We start from the raw sequence: 25,638 nt of genomic DNA, 5'->3' as shown, positions 1-25,638 counted from the left end.
ACATTGAGTACAAGGTTGTTGATGTAACACCACTCTTCTAGCTGATCTATCTCACTCCTGTACACTTCCTTAGCACATTGAGGAAGGCTCTTCAGTTTTTGATGTTGTGTATATGTAAACCTACTCCACAACAATCTCATTATTCAATCAGAAACATTAACTGCTTTCTTCTGCAAATACCACTATATTAGAACATAAAAATTGGAGCAGGAGTTGGCTTTTGGGGTAATTGAGCCTGCTCTACCATTCAATAAGACCATGAGTGTGGATCTGACTGGACTCACCTCCTCTTACCAGCCCATTCCTCATAATCCTTAATTCCACTATTCTTCAAATAGATTTTTGAAGACCTTAATTCCCCTCAGTGGGCAAAAATCTATTGATCTCTGTCATAAATATATTCAATGAGGCAGCCTCTATGGTCTCCTTTGACAGAGAATTCCACAGATTTACTACTCTCTGGGAGAAGCAGTTCCTCCTTGTCTCTGGCTTAAATCTATTTCCCCGGACTTTGAGGCCATGACCCTTAGTTCTAGTCTTACCTGCCAGTAAAAACAACCTCCCAGAAATAACTGTTCACAACTTAAATTTTTTAAAATTTTTCATTTGAGACATAGCAAAGTAAACAGACACTTCCAGCCCACGAGTTCAAGCTTTCCAAATACACCCATGTGACCAATTAACCTGTTGACCCATTATGGCTTTGGAACGTAGGAGGAAACTCGAGAACCCAGAGGAATCCCACGCAGACATGGGGAGGACATACTGTTACGAGCCCAAAGGACCCCAAAACCCTGCAGCAATAGACATTCACCAAGACAAGTAGCTACTTAAACAAAAGTTGTTTTTAATTATCTTTCAACATGAAAACCAAATCAAACTTTAACTTATCTCTATTAACTTAACTAAACCCAACTTAAACCCCTTCTAATTCTAAGCGCACTTGTATGTAATGTGTGTGTAAATTTAAGAAAAATTCTTTGGTTCACAGTTCAATCTCACTTCTCATTCTTTCACGTTCTCAGGTTGCAGGCATTTCTTATACTGTGCACAGAATTTAACATGAATAAAATTCACTAGGCTTTGGTACTCGAAAGGTAAATGTTTACTGCTCAGGAAGGTTCTCGTAATGGTTTGCAGAGAGCGATTTGTTGTTCCAGAATTTCGACACCTGAGGTACAACCATTAGTCACCTCAATGCCTTGCTGATGAAATCTTGCCCATCTGGGTTCTCCAGATGATAACCTCTTTCTTTCATGCCATCACAGAGTTCCTTTCTGTTCCACTTATTCCAAGAGAAACATCAGACAGATAGCACTTCCAGCCATCCTCCGCTCTGGACCTTTTCTGTTTCAGTTCCAACAAGCTTCTCCTGCTTGTTTCAGCTGTCTATTTAGTGTCCCTCTCTCCTTCTCTCTCTCCAACAGCCAGAAAGCCATGTGACTCTCTCACTTCAAAACCCCTGACCTTCTCCAGCAAACAATAGGAGTAAATCTTCTTGGTCAAGCTGTTGTCTTTAGGTAAACAAAAGCACAGGAGTGACCTTTCTGTGCATTCTGTCAAAACCCTTGCAAAGAGCTTTTAACAGCCAGTGTCTCCTGCTTGTTGCTTTAATTAATTAATTTCAATTTGCACCTACTTGTTAAATGTGCACAGCATTCTCCATAGTTCCTGTAAAGTTACTGAATATAAATTCTTCAATATTTCAAATAAGATCTGTTTTAAAATATGTGTATGTATGTCTTTCTTTGGCTTGGCTTCGCGGACGAAGATTTATGGAGGGGTAATGTCCACGTCAGCTGCAGGCTCGTTTGTGGCTGACAAGTCCAGGCAGACACGGTTGCAGCGGTTGCAAGGGAAAATTGGTTGGTTGGGGTTGGGTGTTGGGTTTTTCCTCCTTTGTCTTTTGTCAGTGAGGTGGGCTCTGCAGTCTTCTTCAAAGGAGGTTGCTGCCCGCCGAACTGTGAGCCGCCAAGATGCATGGCTTGAGGCGATATCAGCCCACTGGCGGTAGTCAATGTGGCAGGCACCAAGAGATTTATTTAGGCAGTCCTTATACCTCTTCTTTGGTGCACCTCTGTCTCGGTGGCCAGTGGAGAGCTCGCCATATAACACGATCTTGGGAAGACGATGGTCCTCCATTCTGGAGACGTGACCTACCCAGTGCAGTTGGATCTTCAGCAGCGTGGATTCAATACTGTCGGTCTCTGCCATCTCGAGTACTTCGATGTTGGTGATGAAGTCGCTCCAATGAATGTTGAGGATGGAGTGGAGACAACACTGGTGGAAGCGTTCTAGGAGCTGTAGGTGATGCCGGTAGAGGACCCATGATTCGGAGCCGAACAGGAGTATGGGTATGACAACTGCTCTGTATACGCTAATCTTTGTGAAGTTTTTCAGTTGGTTGTTTTTCCAGACTCTTTTGTGTAGTCTTCCAAAGACGCTATTTGCCTTGGCGAGTCTGTTGTCTACCTCGTTGTCAATCCTTACATCCGATGAAATGGTGCAGCCGAGATAGGTAAACTGGTTGACCGTTTTGAGTTTTGTGTGCCCGATGGAGATGTGGGGAGGCTGGTTGTCATGGTGGGGAGCTGGCTGATGGAGGACCTCAGTTTTCCTCAGGCTGAATTCCAGACCAAACATTTTGGCAGTTTCCGCAAAACAGGCCGTCAAGCGCTGAAGAGCTGGCTCAGAATGGGCAACTAAAGTGGCATCGTCTGCAAAGAGTAGTTCACGGACAAGTTGCTCTTGTGCCTTGGTGTGAGCTTGCAGGCGCCTCAGATTAAAGAGACTGCCATCCGTGCGGTACCGGATGTAAACAGCGTCTTCATTGTTGAGGTCTTTCATGGCTTGTTTCAGCATCATGCTAAAGAAAATTGAAAAGAGGGTTGGTGCGAGAACGCAGCCTTGCTTCACGCCATTGTTAATGGAGAAGGGTTCAGAGAGCTCATTGCTGTATCTGACCCGACCTTGTTGGTTTTCGTGCAGTTGGATAACCATGTTGTGGAACTTTGGGGGGCATCCGAGGCGCTCTAGTATTTGCCAAAGCCCTTTCCTACTCACGGTGTCGAAGGCTTTGGTGAGGTCAACAAAGGTGATGTAGAGTCCTTTGTTTTGTTCTCTGCACTTTTCTTGGAGCTGTCTGAGGGCAAAGACCATGTCAATAGTTCCTCTGTTTGCGCGAAAGCCGCACTGTGATTCTGGGAGAACATTTTCGGCGACACTAGGTATTATTCTATTTAGGAGAATCCTAGCGAAGATTTTGCCTGCAGTGGAGAGCAGCGTGATTCCCTGTAGTTTGAGCAGTCTGATTTCTTGCCTTTGTTTTTGTACAGGGTGATGATGATGGCATCACGAAGGTCCTGAGGCAGCTTTGCTTGGTCCCAGCAGAGCTTGAAAAACTCATGCAGTTTGGCATGCAGTTTTTTGCCGCCAGCCTTCCAGACCTCTGGGGGGATTCCATCCATACCTGCTGCTTTGCCACTTTTCAGTTGTTCAATTGCCTTATATGTCTCTTCTCTAATTTTACCAATTTATCTCTCAAATATTCCATTACAATACAAACTCCTTACGGACAGCCCCAGATTCAACTCAGGTCACTGGACTTGGTTTGACTTCCCCTGATTTTTACATAGCTTCTCAAAAATGCATTTATTTTTTCACTTACCTGACAAATAAACATCAGCTTTTCAAGTCTCTTGTCCAAATGAAATAATTGAATTCTGATCCCTGCATAGATCATAATAATTTACAGTACAGTACAGGCCCTTCAGCCCACAGTGGAATTTCTCTGCTCTTTACCCCTCCATTTTACTCAGTTCTATGCACTAGTTGTCTTGTGAAAGGTGGTATTGTCCCGGCCTCCACCACCATTGCTGGCAGCACATTCCATGCACCCACCACTCTGTGTGAAAAACCTACCTCTTACATCCGCCTTACCCTTACTCTCAAGCACTTTCAAATTCTGTCCTCTCCTGTTAGCCATTTCAGCCCTGGAATAAAGCATCTGGCTATCCACATGATCAAACTCCCTCATTAACTTGTACACTTCTATTAGGACATCCCTCATTCTTCTGCAAGAAACTGGCATCCTTCCCTGAACAGATTGAATTTGTCAGCCTTCTCAGAATTACTGCAATATTTGGGTGGCATGGTTAGTGTAATGGTTAGTGTAATGACATTATAGTACCAGCGATCGGGACAAGGGTTCGAATCCCACTGTCTGTAAGGAATTTGTACTGTGACAGATTATTTTATATTTTATATTGTATATAGATATGTTTTAAAGGAGGTAAATTGTGACACGTGTTTTTAGTGTAGGTCACATACAAACACTTCAAAACAGATCTAATTTAAAAGCCAGAGCTGTGCTCAAGCCAGACAGTCCAGGATCTGAGTGTCTTTGCATAAACTTTGAAGAATGCCTCTAAGGACTTCACAAGTAGGTGTTAATTGGACATGCTGTGGAGTAATGGATTATTGTTTTGGAAAGCAACAGATGAATGGACTTGAAGATTAGGTCAGGTACCGCAATCTGTCTGAATGCAGTTTTCTGTTCTAGGAAGGTGTTGTGGTTTTGCAAGCAGAGAGGGTCAAACAGACTTTTCTCCAAGTGTGTGTGTGTGTGTGTGTGTGTGTGTGTGTGTGTGTGTGTGTGTGTGTGTGTGTGTGTGTGTGTGTGTGTGTGTGTGTGTGTGAGGGAGAGAGAGAGAGAGAGAGAGAGAGAGAGAGAATTCAGTTGTACAGTCAGCAGCAGCAGCAGCAGCTGGGACTGGAACAGGACAAGCTGGCAAACTTGTGGAAAAACCTCATTTTGAAGACAAATTGTGAGTTCTTAATTCAGCCTGGTCAAAGCCCTTGTGGTCTATACCAGATGAGATGGCTGGCTGTGGTGACCTGAAAGAAAGAGGTTATCATCTGGAAAATCCTGATGGGGCAAGTTTCTTCGGAAAGACAGAAGGAATCAGTTTGTGTCCAACAAGCAACAAATCTCTCTGAAAACCAATAAGAACCTTACTGAGTGGTAACTATTTACCTTTCAAGCACCAAAGCCTGGTGAAGATTCATAAATGTTAAATTCTGTGCCTATTATAAGAATGGCCTGACACCAGCGAACTTAGAGGAATGAGAAGTGAGATTGGGCTATGAATCAAAGAACTTTTCTGAACTTACATGCACATTACATACATATGCACTTAGAATTAGAAAGGGATTAAGTTAGGTTAAGTTAAGTTCATGGTAATAAGTTAAAGTTTGATCCTGTTTTCATGTTTAGAGATAATTAAAAGCAACTTTTATTTAAGTAGCCATTTGTCTTAGTGAATTTCTATTGCTGCGGGGCCTGTTACCATGCTGCATGTCTAAAATGTCTAAATATTTAATTATTCTAATTATTTGAGAGAAAAACAAGATTGGTTACAAATCCATTCCTGTGTTTTCAACACAGCTGCTCAGAATGCAGTTAACCAAGTTTCAGAGTGTAAGGCTTAAAACTTCCACTGCATTGGCAGAATGTTTATTTGGGTCATGCCTTGTAATTTCTGCAGAAGAACAGTCCAGGGCTGTCAAAGAAGCTGATTCGCATCAGTTAGGACCCTATATCACTCCTGTGTCTGCTTAGAGGGAGTGTGGAGGGTCGTGCTTCCTCAGTTGTTGGAGGGGTGAGATGGAATTGTGCTTAGTGTTGAAATAAGGATGTCATGAAGCTGGAAGGGATGCAGAGAAGATTCATAAGAATATTACTGGACTTAGAACCTTAGAACATTACAGCACAGAATCAGCCCCCTTCGACCCTTCTCGTCTGTGCCAAACCATTTTTTTTTGCCTATTCTCACTGGCCTGCACCCAGTCTATAGCCTTCCATACCTCTCTCATCCATGTACCTGTCCAAATCCCTCTTAAATGTAAAAATTGAGCCCGCATTCACCGCTTTAACTGGCAGCTCATTCTGCACTCCGACCACTCTCTGTGTGGAATAGTTCCCATTATGTTCCTCCTAAACCTTTCCCCTTTCACCTTTAACCTTTAATCTATGTCCTCCAGTTTGCTTTTCACCTACCCTCAGTGGAAAAAGCCTATCTACATTATCATAAATACCTCAATCAAATCTCCCCTCATTCTTCTATGCTCTAGGGAATAAAGTCCTTTAACCTTTCCCTCTAACTCAATTCCTGAAGACAAGGTAACATCCTAGTAAATTTTCTCTGCACTCTTTCTATCTTATTGATATCTTTCCTGTAATTAGGTGACACAAACTGCACACAATGCACTAAATTTGGTCTCACCAATGTCTTATACAACTGTAACAGAACATTCCAACTCTTATACTCAATACTTTGATTTATGATGGCCAGTATGCCAAAATCACTCTTTACAACCCTATCCACTTGTGACGCCACTTTCAGGGAATTATGTATCTGTATTCCTAGATCTTTCTGTCCTACTGCATTCCTCAGTGCCCTACCATTTACTGTGTTTGTCTTTTCCAAAATGCAACACCTCACACTTAGCTTCTCCCATCCACCCATTGTCGAATCCAGTTCATTACTTCACCATGAATACCTAGCATCTGAACCTTTCTGACTAATGTCCCATGTGGGACCTTGTCAAAAGCTTTTCAAAAGACAACATCCATAGCCTTTCCTTTGTCAATATTCCTGGTAACCTCCTCGAAAAAGTCTACAAGATTGGTTAAACATGACCTACCACACACAAAACCATGTTGACAATTGTTACGGGTTATATTATGGTTATGGATAAATATGTCTTTGAAAGAGATAGATTGTGGGGGTTTGGTGTAGGTCATTTCACAAGCAGAGTAACACTTCACAAAACAGGTCTCTTTTAAAATGCAAGAGCTTTGCTGAAGCTAGATGTCGAGGCTCTGAGTGATTTTTGCAGAGACAATGGAATTGCTTTGGAAAGAACTTCAAAAGGAGATGCAAATTGGAACAGTCCGGGCTCAAGTATTGATAAGATCTTTCAAAGATTGGGTTTGGAGCCTTGGGAGAGGTTTTTAATTTTTACAAGCAGAGAGAGGAAAAAAAAGGATTCTTCTCTGAGAGAGAGTGAGAGAGAGAGGAGTCAGTTCTACAGTAGCAGTTGAGGCTGAAAAATGACAAGCTGGCAAGCTTGTTTAAAGACCCCATTTTGAAGATGGGTTTTGAGGTCTGAGTTCAGCCTGCTCAAAACCTTTGTAGTGCTTACAAGAGGAAATAAATGGCTAGAGTGTTTCTCCTGAAATAAGGGAAACAAGGGGAACTCTGTGGTGACCTAGAAGAAGAGGTTATCATTTGGAAAACTCATGATGGGGCAAGTTTATTTGGCAAGACGCTGAAATGGCTGTTTCGAGGAAATCAGTTTGTGTAGGTCCAATGAGTAACAAATTTCTCTCTGAAACCAACAAGAACCTTCCTGAGCGATAACCATTTACCTTTAAGCACTAGAACCTGGTGAAAATTCATAAATGTTAAATTCTGTGCACAGTATAAGAATTGTCTAATACCAGTGAGCTTGGAGAAGTGAGAAGTGAATGATTGGACTGCGAAACAGAGAACTTGCCTGAACATATCCACATTTACATATCCGTGCACTTAGAATTAGAAGGGGGTTAAGTTAATAGTAATAAGTTAAAGTTTGATCTTGTTATTATGTTTAAAGAAAATTAAAAGCAACTTTTGTTTAAGTAACCATTGTCTTTGTGGATTTCTATTGCTGCTGGGTTTTGGAGACCTCTGGGCTCATAACACTATCCCTAATCAATTTCTGGCTATCAAAATAATTGTATATCTGATCTCTTAGAACACCTTCCAATAATTCATCTACTACTAATGTCAGGCTCACCAGCCTATAAATTCCAGAGTTACGTTTGGAGCTTTTATTAAACAACAGAACAATATGATCTCCCCTCCAATCCTCCAGCACCATGCCAATGACTAAGGACATTTTAAATATTTCTGTCAGACCCCCTGCAATTTCTACACTAGCCTCCCTCAAGGTCCGAGGGAATAACTTGTCAGGCCCTTGGGATTTATCCACGCTTATTTGCTTTAAGACAGCAAACACTTCCTTCTCTTTAATCTGTGTAGGTTCCATGACCTCACAGCTTGTTCTCCTTACTTCCCACCACCCTGTGTTCATTTCCTAAGTGAATACTAATGAAAGAAAAACCACAATTTAAGACCTCCCCATCTCTTTTGACTCCATACAATGGACTCCATGAAATGCTATATACTGGACCAGGTCCCCAATATCCCTTGAAAACCAAGATTCCCTATGCCTGATAAACTTGCCTTTAATCCTGACAGGAACATAAAAAGCTCTTTACTCTCAAAACCTCACCTTTGAAAGTCCTCCACTTACCTTGTACTTCCTTGCCCAAAAAAAATCCTATCCCAATCCACGCATTCTGGATCCTTTCTCATTTCCTCAAAATTTGCCTTTCTCCAAAGGATATGCTGGGTAAAAACACAGAAATGCTGGAGGAGCCCAGCTGATCTCACAGCATCCATAAGAGGCAAAGATGTATTACTGACAATTTGGGTCTGAGTTTTTCATTGGGATGGGTGGGGAGGTTGGGTGTGTGAATGCAGAGTTGTAGGAAAGGAGATAGAGGGAAAGGAAAAGAGAGACAAAGCTAGGTGAAAAGGGACATAGGGATATGGGGAAGAGTGGGCAGGGGGAGGGGTGAGGCAGGGTGAGGGTTAATGGAAACAGAAGTCATTGTTAATGCCATCTAGTTGGAGGATGGCCAGATGGAAGATGAGGTGTTGTTCTTCTAATTTGCAGGTGCTCTCAGTCTGGCAGAGCACGAGACTATGGACAGATGTGTCTGCATGGGAATAGGAAAGGGAATTGAAATGGGAGATCCACTGGGTGATCCATGTAGCAGGCAGTGTGAAAGTGCTGAACAAAGTGATCTCCTAGTCCATGGTTCTGAACCTTTTTTCCCCACTCACATAAGTAATCCCTTACTAGCACCTATGGCTTTGGATGGTGATATGTGAGTGAAACCACTGTCCTAGTCTGAGTTTAGTATCTCCAATGTTGAGGAGACAGCAATAGAAGACTGTTTTCCTAGAGTGAACATGACTTTATAAAGGGACATTAATAAAGATTTATAAAACTTTATAAGATGACACCACAGTTGTCGGCAAAATCACAGGAGTGTGGTGATACACCACTAGCCTACTCCAGGGGGCGATCTCTGTACCTGCAGGAAGATCACTGGAGGATAGACCACACCTGGCCGGCTGTCAATCAGCTGACCTGAATAGACCTAACTCCACCCAGCCAGCTGTCAATCAACTGCCAGGATATTATCCTGAGCCAGTCACTCGGAAGCCACCAGTATAGCTTTTAACTGAATAAAGCCTGTTGTACAGTATTTCTCGAGTTTTGTGTCTGCTTACTGCTGCAGCAGTGCATCACAAAGAGGGAAATAGATCAGCTTGTTGAATGGTGTAATAACAATAATCTTGATCTCAACGTCAACAAAACCAAGGAGATTATTGTGGACTTCAGAAGGAAGTCAGGGGAACATGACCCAGTCCTCATTGAGGGCTCAGTAATGGAGAGGGTCAAGAACATCAGATTCCTGGATATCAACATCTCCGAGAATCTGTCCTGAAGCCTCCATGTTGATGCAATCACAAAGAAGGCTCACCAGTGGCTATACTCTTGTCTGAAGTCTGAGGAGATTTGATGTGTCACTGAAAATTCTCGAAAACTTCTGCAGGTGTAGTGTGGAGAATATTCTGGCTGGTTGCATCACTTGCAACACTCAGGACAAGAATAAACTCCAGAGGGTGCGACATTCACAGGCACCAGCCTTCACTCCATCAAGGACATCTACATGAGACTATGTCTTAAATAAGCAGCTTTTATCCTCAAAAACTCCCACGACCCAGGCCACACCCTCTTCACTCTGCTACCATCGGACAGGAGCCTAAAGACTGGCACTAAACGGCACAAAGACAGCTTCTTCCCCGCTGCAATGAACCAAAGACAAGGCCTCACTTTTCATCCACTATTATTTTTATTTTTAAAATATATAGTAATGTTGAAAGATGACTATAATATGAATGTTTACACTCTGACGCTGCTGCAAAACACCGAATATCATGACTTGTTCATGACAATAAATCCTGATTCTGATTCTAATAAAGTGAATGGTCGCAGTCTTCCTTCCCAGTGTAGGAGTGTCTGAAGCTTGAGAACATTGATTTAAGGTGAGATGGGTAAGATTTAAAAGGCATACTTTTTTTCACAAGCTGCCAGAGGCAGTGTTAGCTGTTGGTGCATTTGCAACTGTAAAAACATTTGGACAAGTTCGTGGATTAGAGGGAACAGGCTGAATGCCAGCAAATAGGATAAACTTGGTCAGAGCGAGGAGTTGCCTCAAAGGTCTTGTGTCCAGAGGATGCTGTTTAATTCTCCAACTCTGGGATTTCTATTCTATACCATTCTGATTTTATGACACCATTAATCTCCAAGCCTTGCACATCCTTGCCCGAAAACAACTTATCCCAATCCACACATTCTAGATCCTTTCTCATTTCATCAAAATTAGCCTCTAAACGAGCCTTCACATGTTATCATCACAAGCTTTCCTTCCTTTCTCTACCGCATGCTGATCCACCTTCCGCTCTTTGTTGAGAACATCACAAGTAGTTTCATGACTTTATCATCTCCACAAACCCCTCGATTCCTGTGTCATCTGAAAGCGCATCACTCTCAGAATTAAATGCACTTATCCACTGAGCTCCAGACACCTCTCACACAGTGAATTCCAATGGTTTGTCACTCTCTGGATGAAGACATTTCTTCTTCTCACAGATTTCATCCTTTATCTTGAACGTGTGAACCCTGATGCTCCAGACATTCCATTTAATGGACGTATCAGAATTTATTGTCATGGACATGTCATGAAGTTCATTGTTTTGTGGCTGCATTACAGGGGTAAAATTGCTATAAATTACATTTAAAAAGAAATAAATTAGAGCCAAAGAGGAGAAAAGTGAGGTAGTGTCTGTGAATCATTGTCCATTCAGAAACCTAACGGCAGAGGGGAGAAAGCTATTTTGGTTACACTAAGTGTTCATCTTCAAGGTCTCGTACCTCCTTCCTGATAGTAGCAGGGCATGGCCTGGATGGTGAAGGTCCTTGAGGATAGATGCTGCTTTCTTGAGACACCATCTCTTTTAGATGTCCATAATGGAATGATGCCCATGTTGGCGCTGGCCAAGTTCACATCTCTCTGCATCCTTTTCCTGTCCTGTGCATTGGCAGCTCCATACCAGACAATGATGCAACCAATCAGAATGATCTCCATGGCACACCTGTAGAAATTTGCAAGAATCTCTGGTGACATACTATATCTCATAGAACCATAGAATGCTACAGCACAGAAAAGAGGCAATTTGGCCCCTCTAGTCTATGCTGACTCCTCAAAGTTTTCTGCTGGCAAACCTTTTTCCTGATTGCAATAACATGGAGATTCCACAATAGATCTTCAGAGAATGTTGACACCCAGGAATTTGAAGTTCTTAACCCTTTCCACTGCTGACCCCTTGATAAGGACTCATCCCTGGATTTATCCTCCAAATTTGATGGAGTTCAGTGAGATCAACTTCCACTCTTCTGAACTCGAGTGTGGGTTCAGTTAGTTTAATGCCTCCTCCTGATTTCTCCATTTGAGGAATTAAGCTGATGAGCATTTGTTGCACTCATTTTGAGTTGGGAGACCAGACCTTTGCTCAATATTCACCCTCACCAGGGCCAAGCATTGCTATTTAACTCAGCTTCGTTTCACTGGTTTAAGTCCAAATCTGGAACTAATGAAATGCATATTTTCAGGGACCTGATGGTGCATCTGGAAGTCGAGGTCCAGCAGGTGAACCAGGGATGGAGGTTGGTGGTGACACTGAAGCTCTTGGCTCCAGAAACAAATATCAAATATTTTATTTTACAATATTGTTCCTGTATTTATGATGAATTTATAATTGGAAATGTATTCCTTCAATGTTAGGGTCCCACTGGAGAGCCAGGATCCCAGGGCAACGTTGGACTTCTAGGCAGAATGGTAAATATAATCTTTTTCAAACATTACTTTTTAATTTTCACTTTAATGATATAACACAGTTAAGTGTGGCACAGTTGGTATAGCAGTTAGCGCAACGTTGTTACAGCGCCAGTGATCGGGACTGGGGTTCGAATCCTGCGCTCTCTTTAAGGAGTTTGTACATTCCCACCGTGTCTTCATGGGTTTCCTCCGGGTGCTCTGGTTTCCTCCCACTGTTCAAAATATACCAGGGTTGTAGGTCAATTGGGTGTAATTGGGTGGCAAGGCTCATCGGCCAATATTGCCTGTTACAAACTCTGTGGCTGTTACTTTATGTAGATTTAATTTGTTGATAGAACAGATAAACAAGACTTTCATAATGACGAATAACAAAGCATTTACTGTATGATAGAGACACAAAGATATACAGAGATAAAAAAAGGTATTTAAAGAGATACAAAATTTAGAGATACAAAAGTTCAAAAAAATATTTCTCATGCTCACGCTTCCTTCACATCTTGTAGAAAAAGAAGCAAGCAGCTAGCTTGGGTGGATATTATGACATATTACATCATAGTCACCACGGTAACACTACAAACAATAGTTTTCTTAAAGAGACAGGCACAGCATTAACTAAGAATCAAAAACTCAATGTTTTAACCTTTACCCCATGCTGTATGTATGTATGTAATACGGTAGAAGGCACCTCCAGCCCATGTAATCCATACCACCCAATTAACCTACTGATCCCATACATTTTTGGAGGGTGGGAGGAAACCCACATAGTCACAGGGAAAATGTACATACTCTTTACAGACAGCGCCAGATTCAAACCCAGGTGACTGGCAATATAATACCTTGCCACAGCATTAACATCAACTTCTCCAGTTTCTGTTAAAATCCCCGCACCACCCCCCCCATCTTCTTCCCCATTTCTTTTACTCTAGCTCTCTCTCTTCCCTTTTCCCTTTGTCTCCTTTCACAAAGCCAAAACCAATTCTCACGTCTCCTCTTCTCATATCCAATGAACATCTTTTGTCAGTCAGTCTGTACTCCTCTCCCTCTCATTCTTTCCCCTTTCTTTCTCCAATCTTTAATTCAGACAACTGTATTTTTTACTCAGGCCTGAAACATCGATTATATATCTTTGCTTCTTGTGGATGTTGTGAGATGAGCTGAGTTCCACCATGTGTTTTAAATACATGCTTCCTTGGTGTATTTAAATTGTGGCTTGTTTCTGCCTTCAGGGTCCAAAAGGCAAACAAGGCTTTGAAGGCAGGAAGGGGTTCAACGGAGAAAAGGTGAAGTAATCAGAAAATGCACAGTGCCATGACTTGCACCTGCAAATGGACACAATGTCTGAAAGAATTTCGTTCCGGATGTCCCAATCACCTTGGCAATGTGCCCTTTCTTCCTGTTCACATGGGGGATGTTTTGACCACAGGTGGCTGATTCCCTGTCTGGATAGCCTTGACAGCTGGAGAGGCCTTGCCCACAAGAGATTAGTACATGGGGTTCCAAGTCAGAAGGGGTCGTGTTTGTTCTTGTCCCCTGAGCTTTTGCATGGGATAAAGATTTATAGGTGACATGAGTGAGATCAAAGCTGGTGAGGGAATAGCACAAGTATCAGAATCTAAAGTCAACCATCAAGTGGGTGGCACGGGTTAGCGTAGCAGTTAGCACAAGGTTGTTATTGAGCCAGCAATTGTGACCAGAGTTTGAATCACACACTGTCTGTAAGGAGTTTGTACATTCTCCCCATGTCTGAGTGAGTTTTCCCTGAGGACGCCGATTTATTCACACCCATCAAAATATACCTGGGGTTGTAGGTTAATTGGGTGTAATTGGGCAGCACGGAGTCATGGGGCAAAAGGGCCTGTTACTGTGCTGTATATCTAAATTTACAAAAGTACAGTACATGACTTGCACAGGAACAACATCACTTTCTGATGCATCATTCTGCAGTGGGGGTGTCTGCGTCTCAGCTGTGCAAGTCTGTTAGCGAATATAAATAGAATCTAATATGATTCCAGAACAAGGTGGCATTGGTTTAAGGTGAGAGGGGGAGATTTAAGAGGAACCTGAGCAGCAACCTTTCACTCAAATCTGGAACGAGCCTCAGGACGAAACTGTAGAAGCGGGTACAATTGTATCATATGAGGAGCAAATGACAGCTCCTGGCCTGTACTTGGAATTTAGAAGAATGAGGGGTAAATTGAATTGAAACAATTTGAATGTTGAAAGGCATGGACAGAGTAGATGTAGAAAGGTTGTTTCCCATGATGGGAGAGTCTGGAACAAGATGGCACAACTTCAGGATTGAAAGACATGCACAGAATAGAGATATAGAGAAATTTCTTTTACCAGAGTGGGAAATCTGTGGAATTTGCGCCACAGGTAGTAGTGCAAGCCAGGTCATTAAGTGTATTTAAGGCAGAGATTGATAGGTAGTTAATGGGGAAAAGGCCAAGCAATGGGGCTGAGTGGGAAAATGGATCGGCTCATGATTAAATGGCAGGGCAGAATCGATGAGCTGAATAGCATATTTCTGTTCATATGTCTTATGTTCTAATCCAAAAGACATTTGGACAGATTTACGGAGAGGAGAAAGGCTTTGAAGGATATGGACCAAATGCAGGCAAATGGAATATGCCAAAAATGCAAACTTGGTGAGCGTGGATGAGTTGGACTGAAGGCCCTGTTCTGTACCGTGTGACTCAATGACTCAATAAGCAACCAGGCTGATTATATCTGTTTAATTGGCAGATGGTAGTCAGGAGCTCAAGATCAACTAAAGGAATCCAGACAATGGCAAATCTTTGTAAATATCCTCATTTATTTTGTACAATTGAATGAACTGAAGGTGAAGTAGATTTGATGGTTGATTGATGACCTCAGTGAATCAAACAGAAATTTGAGGAATCTTGACAAGGCAGGTGGTTCCCTTAAGGGGAATCTGAAACCAGGAGTATAGTTTCAGAATAAATGTTGGGTGGAGCCTTGAGTATAAAAGTCAAGAGGTCACATTGCAGCTATATAGAACTTTGGTTAGTATGCACTTGGAAGACTGTGTGTAATTCTGGTTGCCCCATTACGCGAAGGAAGTGGAGGCTTTGGAAAGGGTACAGAGGAGGTTTACCAGGATGCTGAGTGGTTCAGAGCGTATGAATTATGGGGAGAGATTGGACAAACTCATGATGTTTTCTTTGGAGAGATCTACTGGAGGTTCATAAAATCACGAGAGGCATAGATGAGGTGGACATTTAGAATCTTTCCCCAGAGTTAAAACATCACACATTGCTGGGCATGCCTGTAGATGAGGGGGAGGATATTTAAGGGAGATGTTGGAGGGAGATCAAATATTTTACCCAGAGAGTGGTGAGCACCTGGAGCAGGCTGCCGGGGAGTGGTGGAAACAAATACAATAGTACTCTTTAAGGGGCTCCTAGATAGACCATGAATATGAAGGGAATAGAGGGGTACCTTTCAGGTGTACAGTTTTAGTTTGACTTGGGCTTCATATTCGGCACTGATACGGCGGCTGAAGATCCTCTTCCTGTGCTGTCCCATCCTACGTTCTATATATTGACCCATTTAAGATCCAAGTGATGAATAATTTCATCTCCCAGGTGTCTGTGAAATTTTGGAAATCCTCAGAGAGTGGAGGTGATTGTTAAATTGTGGATTCAAGGGAGAGAATGGGGGATTTTTGGCCGACTTTGGATTAATGGATTATGGAGAACAGGTGGGATAGGGAGCTGAGACTAAAATTAAATCAGCTATGATCTCACAAAAATGGTGTCTATTCCAATGGTGAATTTAGCAATGAAGTGTGAGGCATACAGTTACAAGCCATCCTTGATTTGAGTCTTTCTCACTTCATGCATTGCTGCATAGATGAATGGAAGAGTAGCTGGACAAATCCCCTATGACTGACAATCACTCCATCCTGGGCTTGAGACTGAGGCTTCAATTCTCTGACACCCCTCTCCAATCCAGGGAATGTCACCCATTGGGTCAAGGAGAACATGGATGTGCAGGGTACAGCACCATCAGGCTGGGAATGTTTTTGCATCAGAATTGTCCAGCTAGGACATTGAGAAGGAATGTAGAGGTGACCAGTGTCTGGTCAGGAGCACCAACCAGTCATGCTCAATCATGCTTTCCCTGCAAATTCCTTGTCTTTTCCCCAAAAAGGAATCATCCCGTGTCTTGAAAAGCTGCCCTATTTTCACAGACAACCATCAGAGATGGACTTGGCAGGAATAAACTCTCGTCCCTACATCAGCAAGACTCTCCGTCATCTACTTTCCCCAAGGTACATCCAAAATCAGATTGAACTGCTTCCATTTCTAGCTCCCAACTATGCCCACTCTGCTGGAATACCTAAGGACATGATTGTGCTGCATTGGGTGGCAGGAACTTGCATTCGCACTCCACTTCACCAATGATAATAGCTCCCAAACCCAGAACTGTTGCCATTACAATAACACAGGTGAAGCAAAATTATGGAAGTAAAATACTGATGTGAACATCTGGATATAACAGCCCACATCCACCAGCAATGTTCCCTCTCAGTCCTGATCATCTATGTGATGGGACTGGCAGGACTTATGTACCTGAACTGGGTATGGGCTTGATGATTCAAATGTCCTCTGTCTGTACTCTAGCAGTACTAGGATTCTTTGTACTATGGGTAATAATATTTATGTTTCTATCTTAAGGGTGATCATGGGATTGATGGAGTTCCAGGAGATCCAGGTTATCCAGGAAGAGGGGTATGTACCAAAGCCTGTCCCCAAAGTTCCTTGCTCTTTGGATCAAATCACATGTGCCTGGTGAAAAATGTCACCACATTAATAATTAATATTGTGGGGACAGGTACATGAATAGGAAAAGTTTAGTTGTTATGGGCCAAACACAGGCTAATGGAACTAGTTTAGGTGGATGAGCTGGTCAGAATGGGCAAGTTGGGCTGAAGGCCCTGTATCTGTGCTGTATAACTGACAATTTCTTCTCTTTGCTAGGGGTGGAGAGGGAAAGCAGGGCCAAGAGGACCAAGAGGGAAAAAAGGCTACAAGGTAAATACTATATTTCACTTTCTAGAATGTTAAGACTTTTAGATCAGTAAATGGATGTTAAAAAAACATTGAGGATGATGGTAGATGGAATAAATGCAAGTAGGCTTTTTATCCACTGACGTTCGGTGAGATACAACCCAGAGGAGATGAGTTAAATGTGAAAGGGGAGAAATTTAGGGGGAATATCAGGTAGAATTTCTTCACTCAGAGAGTGATGGGTGTGTGGAATGAGCTACCAGCTGAAGTGATGAATGCAGGCTCAATTTTGACATTTAAACATAGAACATTACAGGACAGTACAGGCCCTTAGGCCCATGATGTTGTGGTGAACTATAGAAATCTACTCAACAAACTAAATCTTACTTTTTCTTTTATCCATATGCCTGTCGAAGAGTCTTTTTAAATGTCCCTATTGTACCAGCATCCACCACCTGGCAATGCATTTCAAAAGTTCCACTACTCTCTGTGTACTAAAAAAAAAACTTACTCCTGATGTTTCCCCTATACTTTCCTCCCATCACCCTGTATGGATGTCCTTTGGTGTTTGTTACTCTTGCCTAGGAAAAAGGTTCTGGCAGTCCACCCAATCCATGGCTCTCATAATCTTGAAGACCTCTATTAATTCCCCTCTCATCCTTCTATGCTACAAAGAGGAAAGTCCTAACTCTGTTAATCTTATTTCATAAGATGTGTTCTTTAATCCAGACAACATCCTGGTAAATCTCCCCTGCACTCTCTCCAAAGCTTCCAGATCCTTCCTTCAATGAGGCAACCAGAACTGAACATGATATTCAAAGTGTGATCTAACCAAGATTTTATAGTGCTATTACATTACCTCACGGCTCTTGAACTCAATTCCCCTGACTCATGAAAGCCAAAGTACCATAAGCCTTTTTTAACAATCCTCTCAACCTGTGCAGCAACTTTGAGAGATCTATGGATTTGGACCCCAAGGTTCTTCTGTTCTTACACGCTGTTAAGAATCTTGTCATTAACTTTGTACTCTGCCTTCAAGTTTGACCTACCAAAATGCTTATCCAGATTGAACTCCACCTCCCACTTTTCTGCCCAACTGTGCCTTCTGTCTACATCCTGTTGTAACCTATGGCAACCTTCTACACTATCCATAACACCTCCAACTTTCGTCTCATCTGCACGATGATAAATGTTAAGGAAAAATTGGACAGGCATATGGATCAAAGGGGTATGGAGGGATATGGACTAGATGCAGGTCAAAGGGACGAGGCAGAATAATAGTTCAGCATAGACTAGAAGAGCTGAAGGGTCTGATGCTGGGCTGTAATGTTCTATGGGTCAGGAAAAATTAGATATCTGTGGAGTAGGTTAATATAAGCTGGCACAACTGAAGGGCCTGTACTGTGTTGTAGTGTTCAATATATAGTTTCAGCTTAGATAAAGTGGCTGCATTTAAAAAGCATTGCCAGGAATGTGCTGTTACCATCCTAAGACCCCGTGATGTATGATAATGTGGTAAACTGGATCAGCAAATTTGCAAATGACACAAAGATGGGGGAGCAGTGGACAAATTGGGCGGCACGGACTCGTGGGCCGAATGGCCAGTTACCGTGTTGTATGTCTAAAAAAAATATAAGCAACAAAGGCTTTCAAAGCTTGAAGAGGGATCTGGACCAACTGGAAAAATGGCAGATAGAATTTAATGAGGACAAATGTGAGGTGTTGCATTTTGGAAGGGCAAACCAAGAAAGGACATACACAGTCAATGGTAGGGCACAGAGGAGTGCAGTAGAACAGAGGGATCTGGGAATACAGATACACAATTCCCTGAAAGTAATATCAAAGGTTGTAAAGAAAGCTTTTGGCATATTGGCCTTCATAAATCGAAGTATTTAGTATAGGAGTTGAGATGTTATGGTTAAGTTGTATAAAGGCGTTGGTGATGTCAAATTTGGAGTATCGTGGTCAGCTAACTACAACATATCAATAAGAATGAAAGAGTGAAGAGGAGATTTATGAGGATGTTACCAGTATTTGAGGAATTCAAAGGTTCCTTTTATTGTCACATAATAACACATTAAAAATAAGGTAAACAAAGAGTCACCATTAACATTCCACGGCGCCCCTAACAATAGGAAAAGAGAAGCAAAAGAGAGACCCTTCAGGGACACTGAGTGTCTCCAGCACTCCTGCAGCCTCTTTAGTTGGACAGACTCCCATTCAATCCATCAGCAACCCAAGCTCCAGATCCAAATCTCTGATATGATCAGCAAGTCTTCAGTGCCCAAGGCTCTTTGGGGGCCCTTCATGTCTTCAGTACCTCCTCAAACCTCAGCTCCGATGCCTCATACCCATGAGTCAGTCTCCCTGCAGCTCTGTTGGTCCTTCAATCACTGAGGTCCTTGCTGGTCCGCTGGGGTAGTCACTGTCCTGTTGGGTCGTCTCCTGCACTTCCCTGTCTCAATGGAGCCTGTTCTCCCTGTTTCTAGTGCCCTGTGCCAGCCTGCTGCTCCCCGAAGTATGCCACCCCTCATGGTGCGATGCCCAGAACAAGCTCTGTGGTTGGGTACAGTCATCCGTGGTTGCAGGATTTACAAAAAGTCACCATCAGCTCCTTTAATAGGCCATTTAGCACCTGTAGGGAGCCGTCGACATCAGTAGGACCCTGTGGACTAGCACCGTGTCTCCGCTCCCTTCTCTCCGAGGTCCACATCAGTGACAGTGCCACATGAGTGGAATAGAAGTGAGGTTTGAAAGATGTATACACAATATGAGGGGTATAAATGGAGTGAATGCAAGCAGGCTTTTTGCATGAAGGTTAGCTGAGATACAAACCAGAAATCAGGGGTTAAAGGTGAAAGGGGAGAAGCTTACAGGAAACATTTGGGGGAACTTCTTCACACAGAGAGTCATTGGAATGTAGAACAAGCTGCCAGCTAAAGTTATGAGGTGCTCAATTTTAACATTTAAGAAATATTTGGACAGTTGCATGAATGGGAGGAGGATTATGGAGGGATCTTGACTGGGTACAGGTCAATGGGACTGAACAGAATAATAGTTTAGCACAGATTAGAAGGGCTGAAAGGCCTGTTTCTCTTCTAAATGTTATGTGGTTCTATGATGTGTATAAGATATTTAAAGCCCTTGTGATTCAGGATACAATTTTCAGTTATTCAAAGTCCTGGAAGGATTTTTTTAAACATGCAGCATAGTAACAGACCATTTTGGCCCACAAAACTGTGCCTTTCAATTACATCCAATTGACCTACACTTCTAGTACATTTTTCAATGATAGGAGGAAACCAGAGCCCCAGGGGAAAACCCACACACACACACACACACACACACGCGCACGCACGCGCACGCACGCACGCGCACGCACGCGCACGCACGCGCACGCACGCGCACCCACACACACCCACACACACACACACACACAGGGAGAACATACAAACTCCTTACAGACAGCACGGGATTCGAACTCCAGTCCCGATTGCTGGCACTGTAAAGGCATTGTTTTAATCACTCTGCCAACTGTGCCACCCCATGAAGAAATAAAAAATCTCAAATGACATTTTGCAAAAGATACAAAACTAAGGGTAAACAGACAGGCACTTGACATTTCGTCATATAATATGGCATGAAAGCCTTGCAAGAGAAATTGGAGAAGGAAAATTTGCTGAGAGCATCGACCCTTGTTCCTTGTCTTAGAATTCTTTCCACATTGAAATTATCATTAAAATGACAGTTCCATTCCTAAATCCACTGGAATCAGATTTCATCATTTCAGCTCAACACATATCTGTTCCAGCTTTTAATTATTGCCTGCTTAGAAATCTTGTTGCTTTGTGTGTCGCTGCTTGCATAAGTAAATAATCAGTCACTCCTGCATCTATGGGAACAGCCCCTTCAGCTCCACTTTCCAACGCCAACAAAAATGTTCCACCCACACAACTCCTACCTGCCTACATTTGGCCCATAGCCTTCTAAACCCATCCCATCCATGTATCTGACCATTTGTTTCTTAAACGTTGCAATATTGCCAGCCCAAACCACCTCCTTCGGCAGCCCATTCCATACACCCATACCCTCTGTGTAAAAAAATCATTACCCCTCAGTTCCTGTTGAGTCTCTTGTTACGAACCCAAAGGACCCCAAAACCCAGCAGGAATAGATATTCACCAAGACAAATGGTTACTTAAACAAAAGTTGCTTTTAATTATCTTTAAACATGAAATCAGGATCAAATTTTGACATTACTATTAACTTAACTAACCTAAGTTAGCCCCCTTCTAATTCTAAGTGCACGTGTATGTAGTGTATGCAAGCTCAGAAAAATTCTTTGATTCATAGTCCAATCTCACTTCTTCTCACTCCTTCAAGTTCACCAATATCAGGCAATTTTTATAGTGTGCACAGAATTTAACATTTATGTATCTTCACCAGGCTTTGGTGCTTGAATGGTTACCACTCAGGAAGGTTCTTGTCGGTTTTCAGAGAGATATTTTGTTCCAGGACACAAGCTGATCCCTTCAGTGTCTTGCTGAAGAAACTTGCCCCATCAGGGTTCTCCAGATGATGACCTCTTTCTTTCAGTTCACCAAAGAGTTCCTTTTTGTTTCTCTTATTTCAAGTGAATATTTAGACAGGCAGTCCTCTCATCTTGCATGAACCACAAGGGTTTTGACCAGGCTGAACTAAGCACTCACAACCCATCTTCCAAATGGGGTTTTCCACAAGCTTGCCAGCTTTTCCTGTTCCAGTCCCAGCTGCTGCGCCTGAATGTAGCACTGCAAAACTGATCTCTCTCTCTCTCTCTCTCTCTCTCAGAGAAAAAGCTGTTCAACTCTCTCTGCTTGCAAAAAACCACATGACACTCTTAGAACAGCAAACTGCCCTCCCAGACAGTCTGCAGCTCCGAACTACTCCACCAATCCCTTTCATCTGTTGCTTTTCAACACAACAGTTTTGAAACAGTAGTGAAGTTTCTTGGGGACTCTCCAAAGTTTTTACAAAGGAACCCAGGAGCCACCCTGTCTGACTTGAGCAGAACTCCATATTTTAAATGAGATCTGTTTTGAAGTGCTTGTATGTGAAGGGAGTCACGTGATGGAGTAGTGGCCGGTAGGGGAACTCCAGCCCTCTCCAGAAAAGTAAAAAAAAAGGTAGAGAAAAAACAAAGTCACTAACACAGAAACCATAACAAATTGAAAGTGAAAGTGTGGAGAAAATGGCAGCAAAGAAAGAAAAACCAAAAACAACGGGAAGAAAAGAAGAAGGAAGGACGTCGGAGGAGGAAGGTGAAGGCCTTAACGGTATGAGGAGGCCCTCCATGGAGAGAGAAGCCCGCTCCCTGAGGTCAGTGGAAACCCTGAACTCAGGAATACAAAGATGGCTCACAGAGCCAAACAAAAGTGCGCAACCGCGCATGCGCGATGCGCAAGACAAAAACAACACCGACGGGAGGGGGGACCAGCTGAGGAGTAAATTTCCACAGCTGAAACAGACAAGTACAACACAACAGCAAGACTCTCAACAGGAAAACATAGAAAATAACGAGAACAAGAAGGAAGAGAATAAAAATAGGAAATCAAAGAAACAACAGATGACCAACTCAGAGAAGAAGATCAACACCAAGACACTTTTAATAAATATAAGAAGACCAAAAATACCCAACAAAATAAAATAAACAACCCAACAAGAAAATCAGAAGAGACAGAGGTAAAAGACACAGATCCTGGAGTTGGACTCAGAAGAAGAGGAGGAAGAACATCAAACTCTACACAGAGAAATGGAAGATGAAGGGAAGGGACAGTACATGGATAAAAATAATTTTAAAGAATATATGGAAACATTAAAAGAATGGCTGACACAAGAATTCAGTGAAATAAAAAGAAGAATAAAAGGTACAGAAGAAAAAGTGAATAGATTAGAGATGGTCATGACAGATATAGGAAAAAGAGTAGACAAGGTGGAAGAATGAGAAACAGCCATAGAAATGGAAGTAGATGACTTAAAAATGAAATTAGAAGAATCTGATAAAAAAGTTAAAGAAACACAGGAGCTGTTAGCTCAGAAGATAGATATAATGGAAAATTATAATAGAAGAAACAATATAAAGATAGTGGGCCTTAAGGAAGATGAAGAAGGCAAAAATATGAAAGAATTTATAAAAGAATGGATCCCCAGGGTCCTAGGAAGACCAGAATTACAGGAAGAAATGGAAATAGAAGGGGCACACAGAACATTAGCCCCTAAACCACAACCACAACAAAAACCAAGATCCATTCTAGTAAAATTCCTAAGATATACAACAAGAGAAAATATATTGGAGAAGGCAATGAAAAAAATAAGAGAAGACAAAAAAGCCACTGGAATACAAGGGTCAAGAAATTTTTTTCTATCTAGATATAAGTTTTGAACTCCTGAAGAAGAGGAAGGAGTTTAATGCAGCAAAAACGACCCTATGGAAAAAAGGTTATAAATTTATGTTAAAATACCCAGCGTTACTTAAAATAGTTATCCCAGGGCAGTGAGGCAAACTATTCTCGGATCCAGAAAAAGCACGAAAATTTGCAGAACAACTACAAAACAGACAGAGAGATGAAGAGATGTAACTAGAACAAAAATGACAACAAACTATATATATATATATATATATATATATATAATATATATAAAAATAGAGTATAAGTAAGAACTAAGAAGGGAAAGAAAGGGAAGAAAGGAAGTAAGGGGGGAATTAAGAGAGTGACCTTTGTTATATACTAAGATTAAAATCTTTTCTGGGGGGGCTGGGTGGGGAAGAATAACAGTCACTGCGAAATCAGTGGACGCTTGCGAGCTGATTCGCAAATCCAAACGGAGAGAGGAGATGTGGTTCCCCGACAAGGGACAAAGGGCAACTCAGAAAGGGGAGGGACTATTGGGGTTAAAGGAATTTTAGTGGAAATATTTTATGTTTTAGAAATGTTGTCTTATAATGTGTTCAAAAAAAGAAAGCAGAAATGTATAAGAAGGGAAGGTGGTGATGAGGAAATGGAAAGGAAAGATAAACAAAGTATGAAATGACTATGTTGAACTATATGACTTTAAATATTAATGGAATACATAACCAAATCAAAAGGAAGAAACTGTTAAATTTACTGAAAAAAGAAAAAAATGATATAGCATTCGTACAAGAAACACATCTAACTGAAGTTGAACACAAGAAATTAAAGAGAGATTGGATAGGACATGTAACAGCAGCATCATATAATTCAAAAGCCAGAGGAGTAGCTATATTAATCAATAAAAATGTACCAATCAAAATAGAAGAGGAAATAATAGATCCAGCAGGGAGATATGTAATGATAAAATGTCAGGTATATTCAGAAGTTTGGAATTTACTCAATGTATACTCGCCTAATGAAGTAGATCAAAAATTTATGCAAGATATCTTTTTGAAGATAGCAGATACGCAAGGGAAAATACTAATAGAAGGGGAATTGAACCTTAATTTGGACTCAAACATGGATAAAACTGGAAAAAAAACTAACAGAAAGAACAAAGTAACCAAATTTATAATTAAATCGATGCAAGAAATGCAACTTTTGGATATATGAAGGAAACAACACCCAAAGGAAAAGGAATATTCATATTATTCGGGTAGACACAAAACATACTCAAGGATAGACCTATTCCTGTTATCAGCCCACATTCAAGGGAGAGTTAGGAAAACGGAATATAAAGCTAGACTATTATCGGACCACTCACCCCTGTTATTGGCAATAGAGCGAGAGGACATCCCACCAAGAATGTATAGATGGAGATTAAACTCCATGCAACTTAAAAGACAGGATTTTACAGAATTCATTGAACGACAAATTAAAATGTACTTTGAAATAAATACAGAATCAGTGAAAGATAAGTTTATACTATGGTACGCAATGAAAGCATTCATCAGAGGACAAATAATAAGTTATGTAACTAAGATGAAGAAGGACTACAATCGGGAAACAGAACAGTTGGAAAGGAAAATAACAAATATAGAAAAAGAATTAGCAATAAAGGAAGATACAACTAAAAGAAGAGAATTGGCAGATAAAAAAATAAAATATGAAACACTACAAATATATAAGGTGGAGAAGAACATAATGAAGACAAAACAGAAATATTATGAGCTAGGAGAAAAAACACACAAAATTCTAGCGTGGCAGCTTAAGACAGAACAAACTAAAAGAATGGTATTGGCATTAAGGAAAAAGGACAAACAAATTACATATAAACCAACGGAGATCAATGAAAACTTCAGGGAATTCTATGAGTAACTATATCAAACTGAAAACGAAGGGAAAGAAGACAAAATAGATGAATTTCTAACTAAAATTGAAATACCGAAATTACAAACAGAGGAGCAAAATAAATTAATAAAACCATTTGAAATAGAAGAATTACAGGAAATATTAAAAAAACTACCGAACAATAAAACACCAGGAGAGGATGGATTCCAAATAGAATTCTATAAAACATTTAAAGACT

The 25,638-nt window shown here is 41.5% G+C and overlaps 1 protein-coding gene across 6 annotated transcripts in view; it reads left to right on the top strand.

Annotated features, from left to right (window-relative positions):
* Positions 1-25,638, top strand: part of LOC138762226 (collagen alpha-2(I) chain-like) — a 512,086-nt gene that overhangs the window by 437,628 nt on the left and 48,820 nt on the right. For all 6 annotated transcript variants that reach the window (XR_011356852.1, XM_069935862.1, XM_069935881.1 and 3 more), the window contains 5 exons: positions 11,857-11,910; positions 12,029-12,082; positions 13,309-13,362; positions 16,786-16,839; positions 17,089-17,142. Coding sequence is in view for 5 of the 6 variants with exons in the window: in XM_069935862.1 (XP_069791963.1) it covers positions 11,857-11,910; positions 12,029-12,082; positions 13,309-13,362; positions 16,786-16,839; positions 17,089-17,142 (270 nt within the window). In the remaining variant the exon portion in view is untranslated. The remainder of the gene's footprint in view (positions 1-11,856; positions 11,911-12,028; positions 12,083-13,308; positions 13,363-16,785; positions 16,840-17,088; positions 17,143-25,638) is intronic.

Source organism: Narcine bancroftii, chromosome 1 (assembly GCF_036971445.1).
Source record: "Narcine bancroftii isolate sNarBan1 chromosome 1, sNarBan1.hap1, whole genome shotgun sequence".
Lineage (NCBI taxonomy): Eukaryota > Metazoa > Chordata > Chondrichthyes > Torpediniformes > Narcinidae > Narcine > Narcine bancroftii.
Note: the sequence above shows the minus strand (reverse complement) of the source record. Positions and strands in the feature narration are given on the sequence as shown.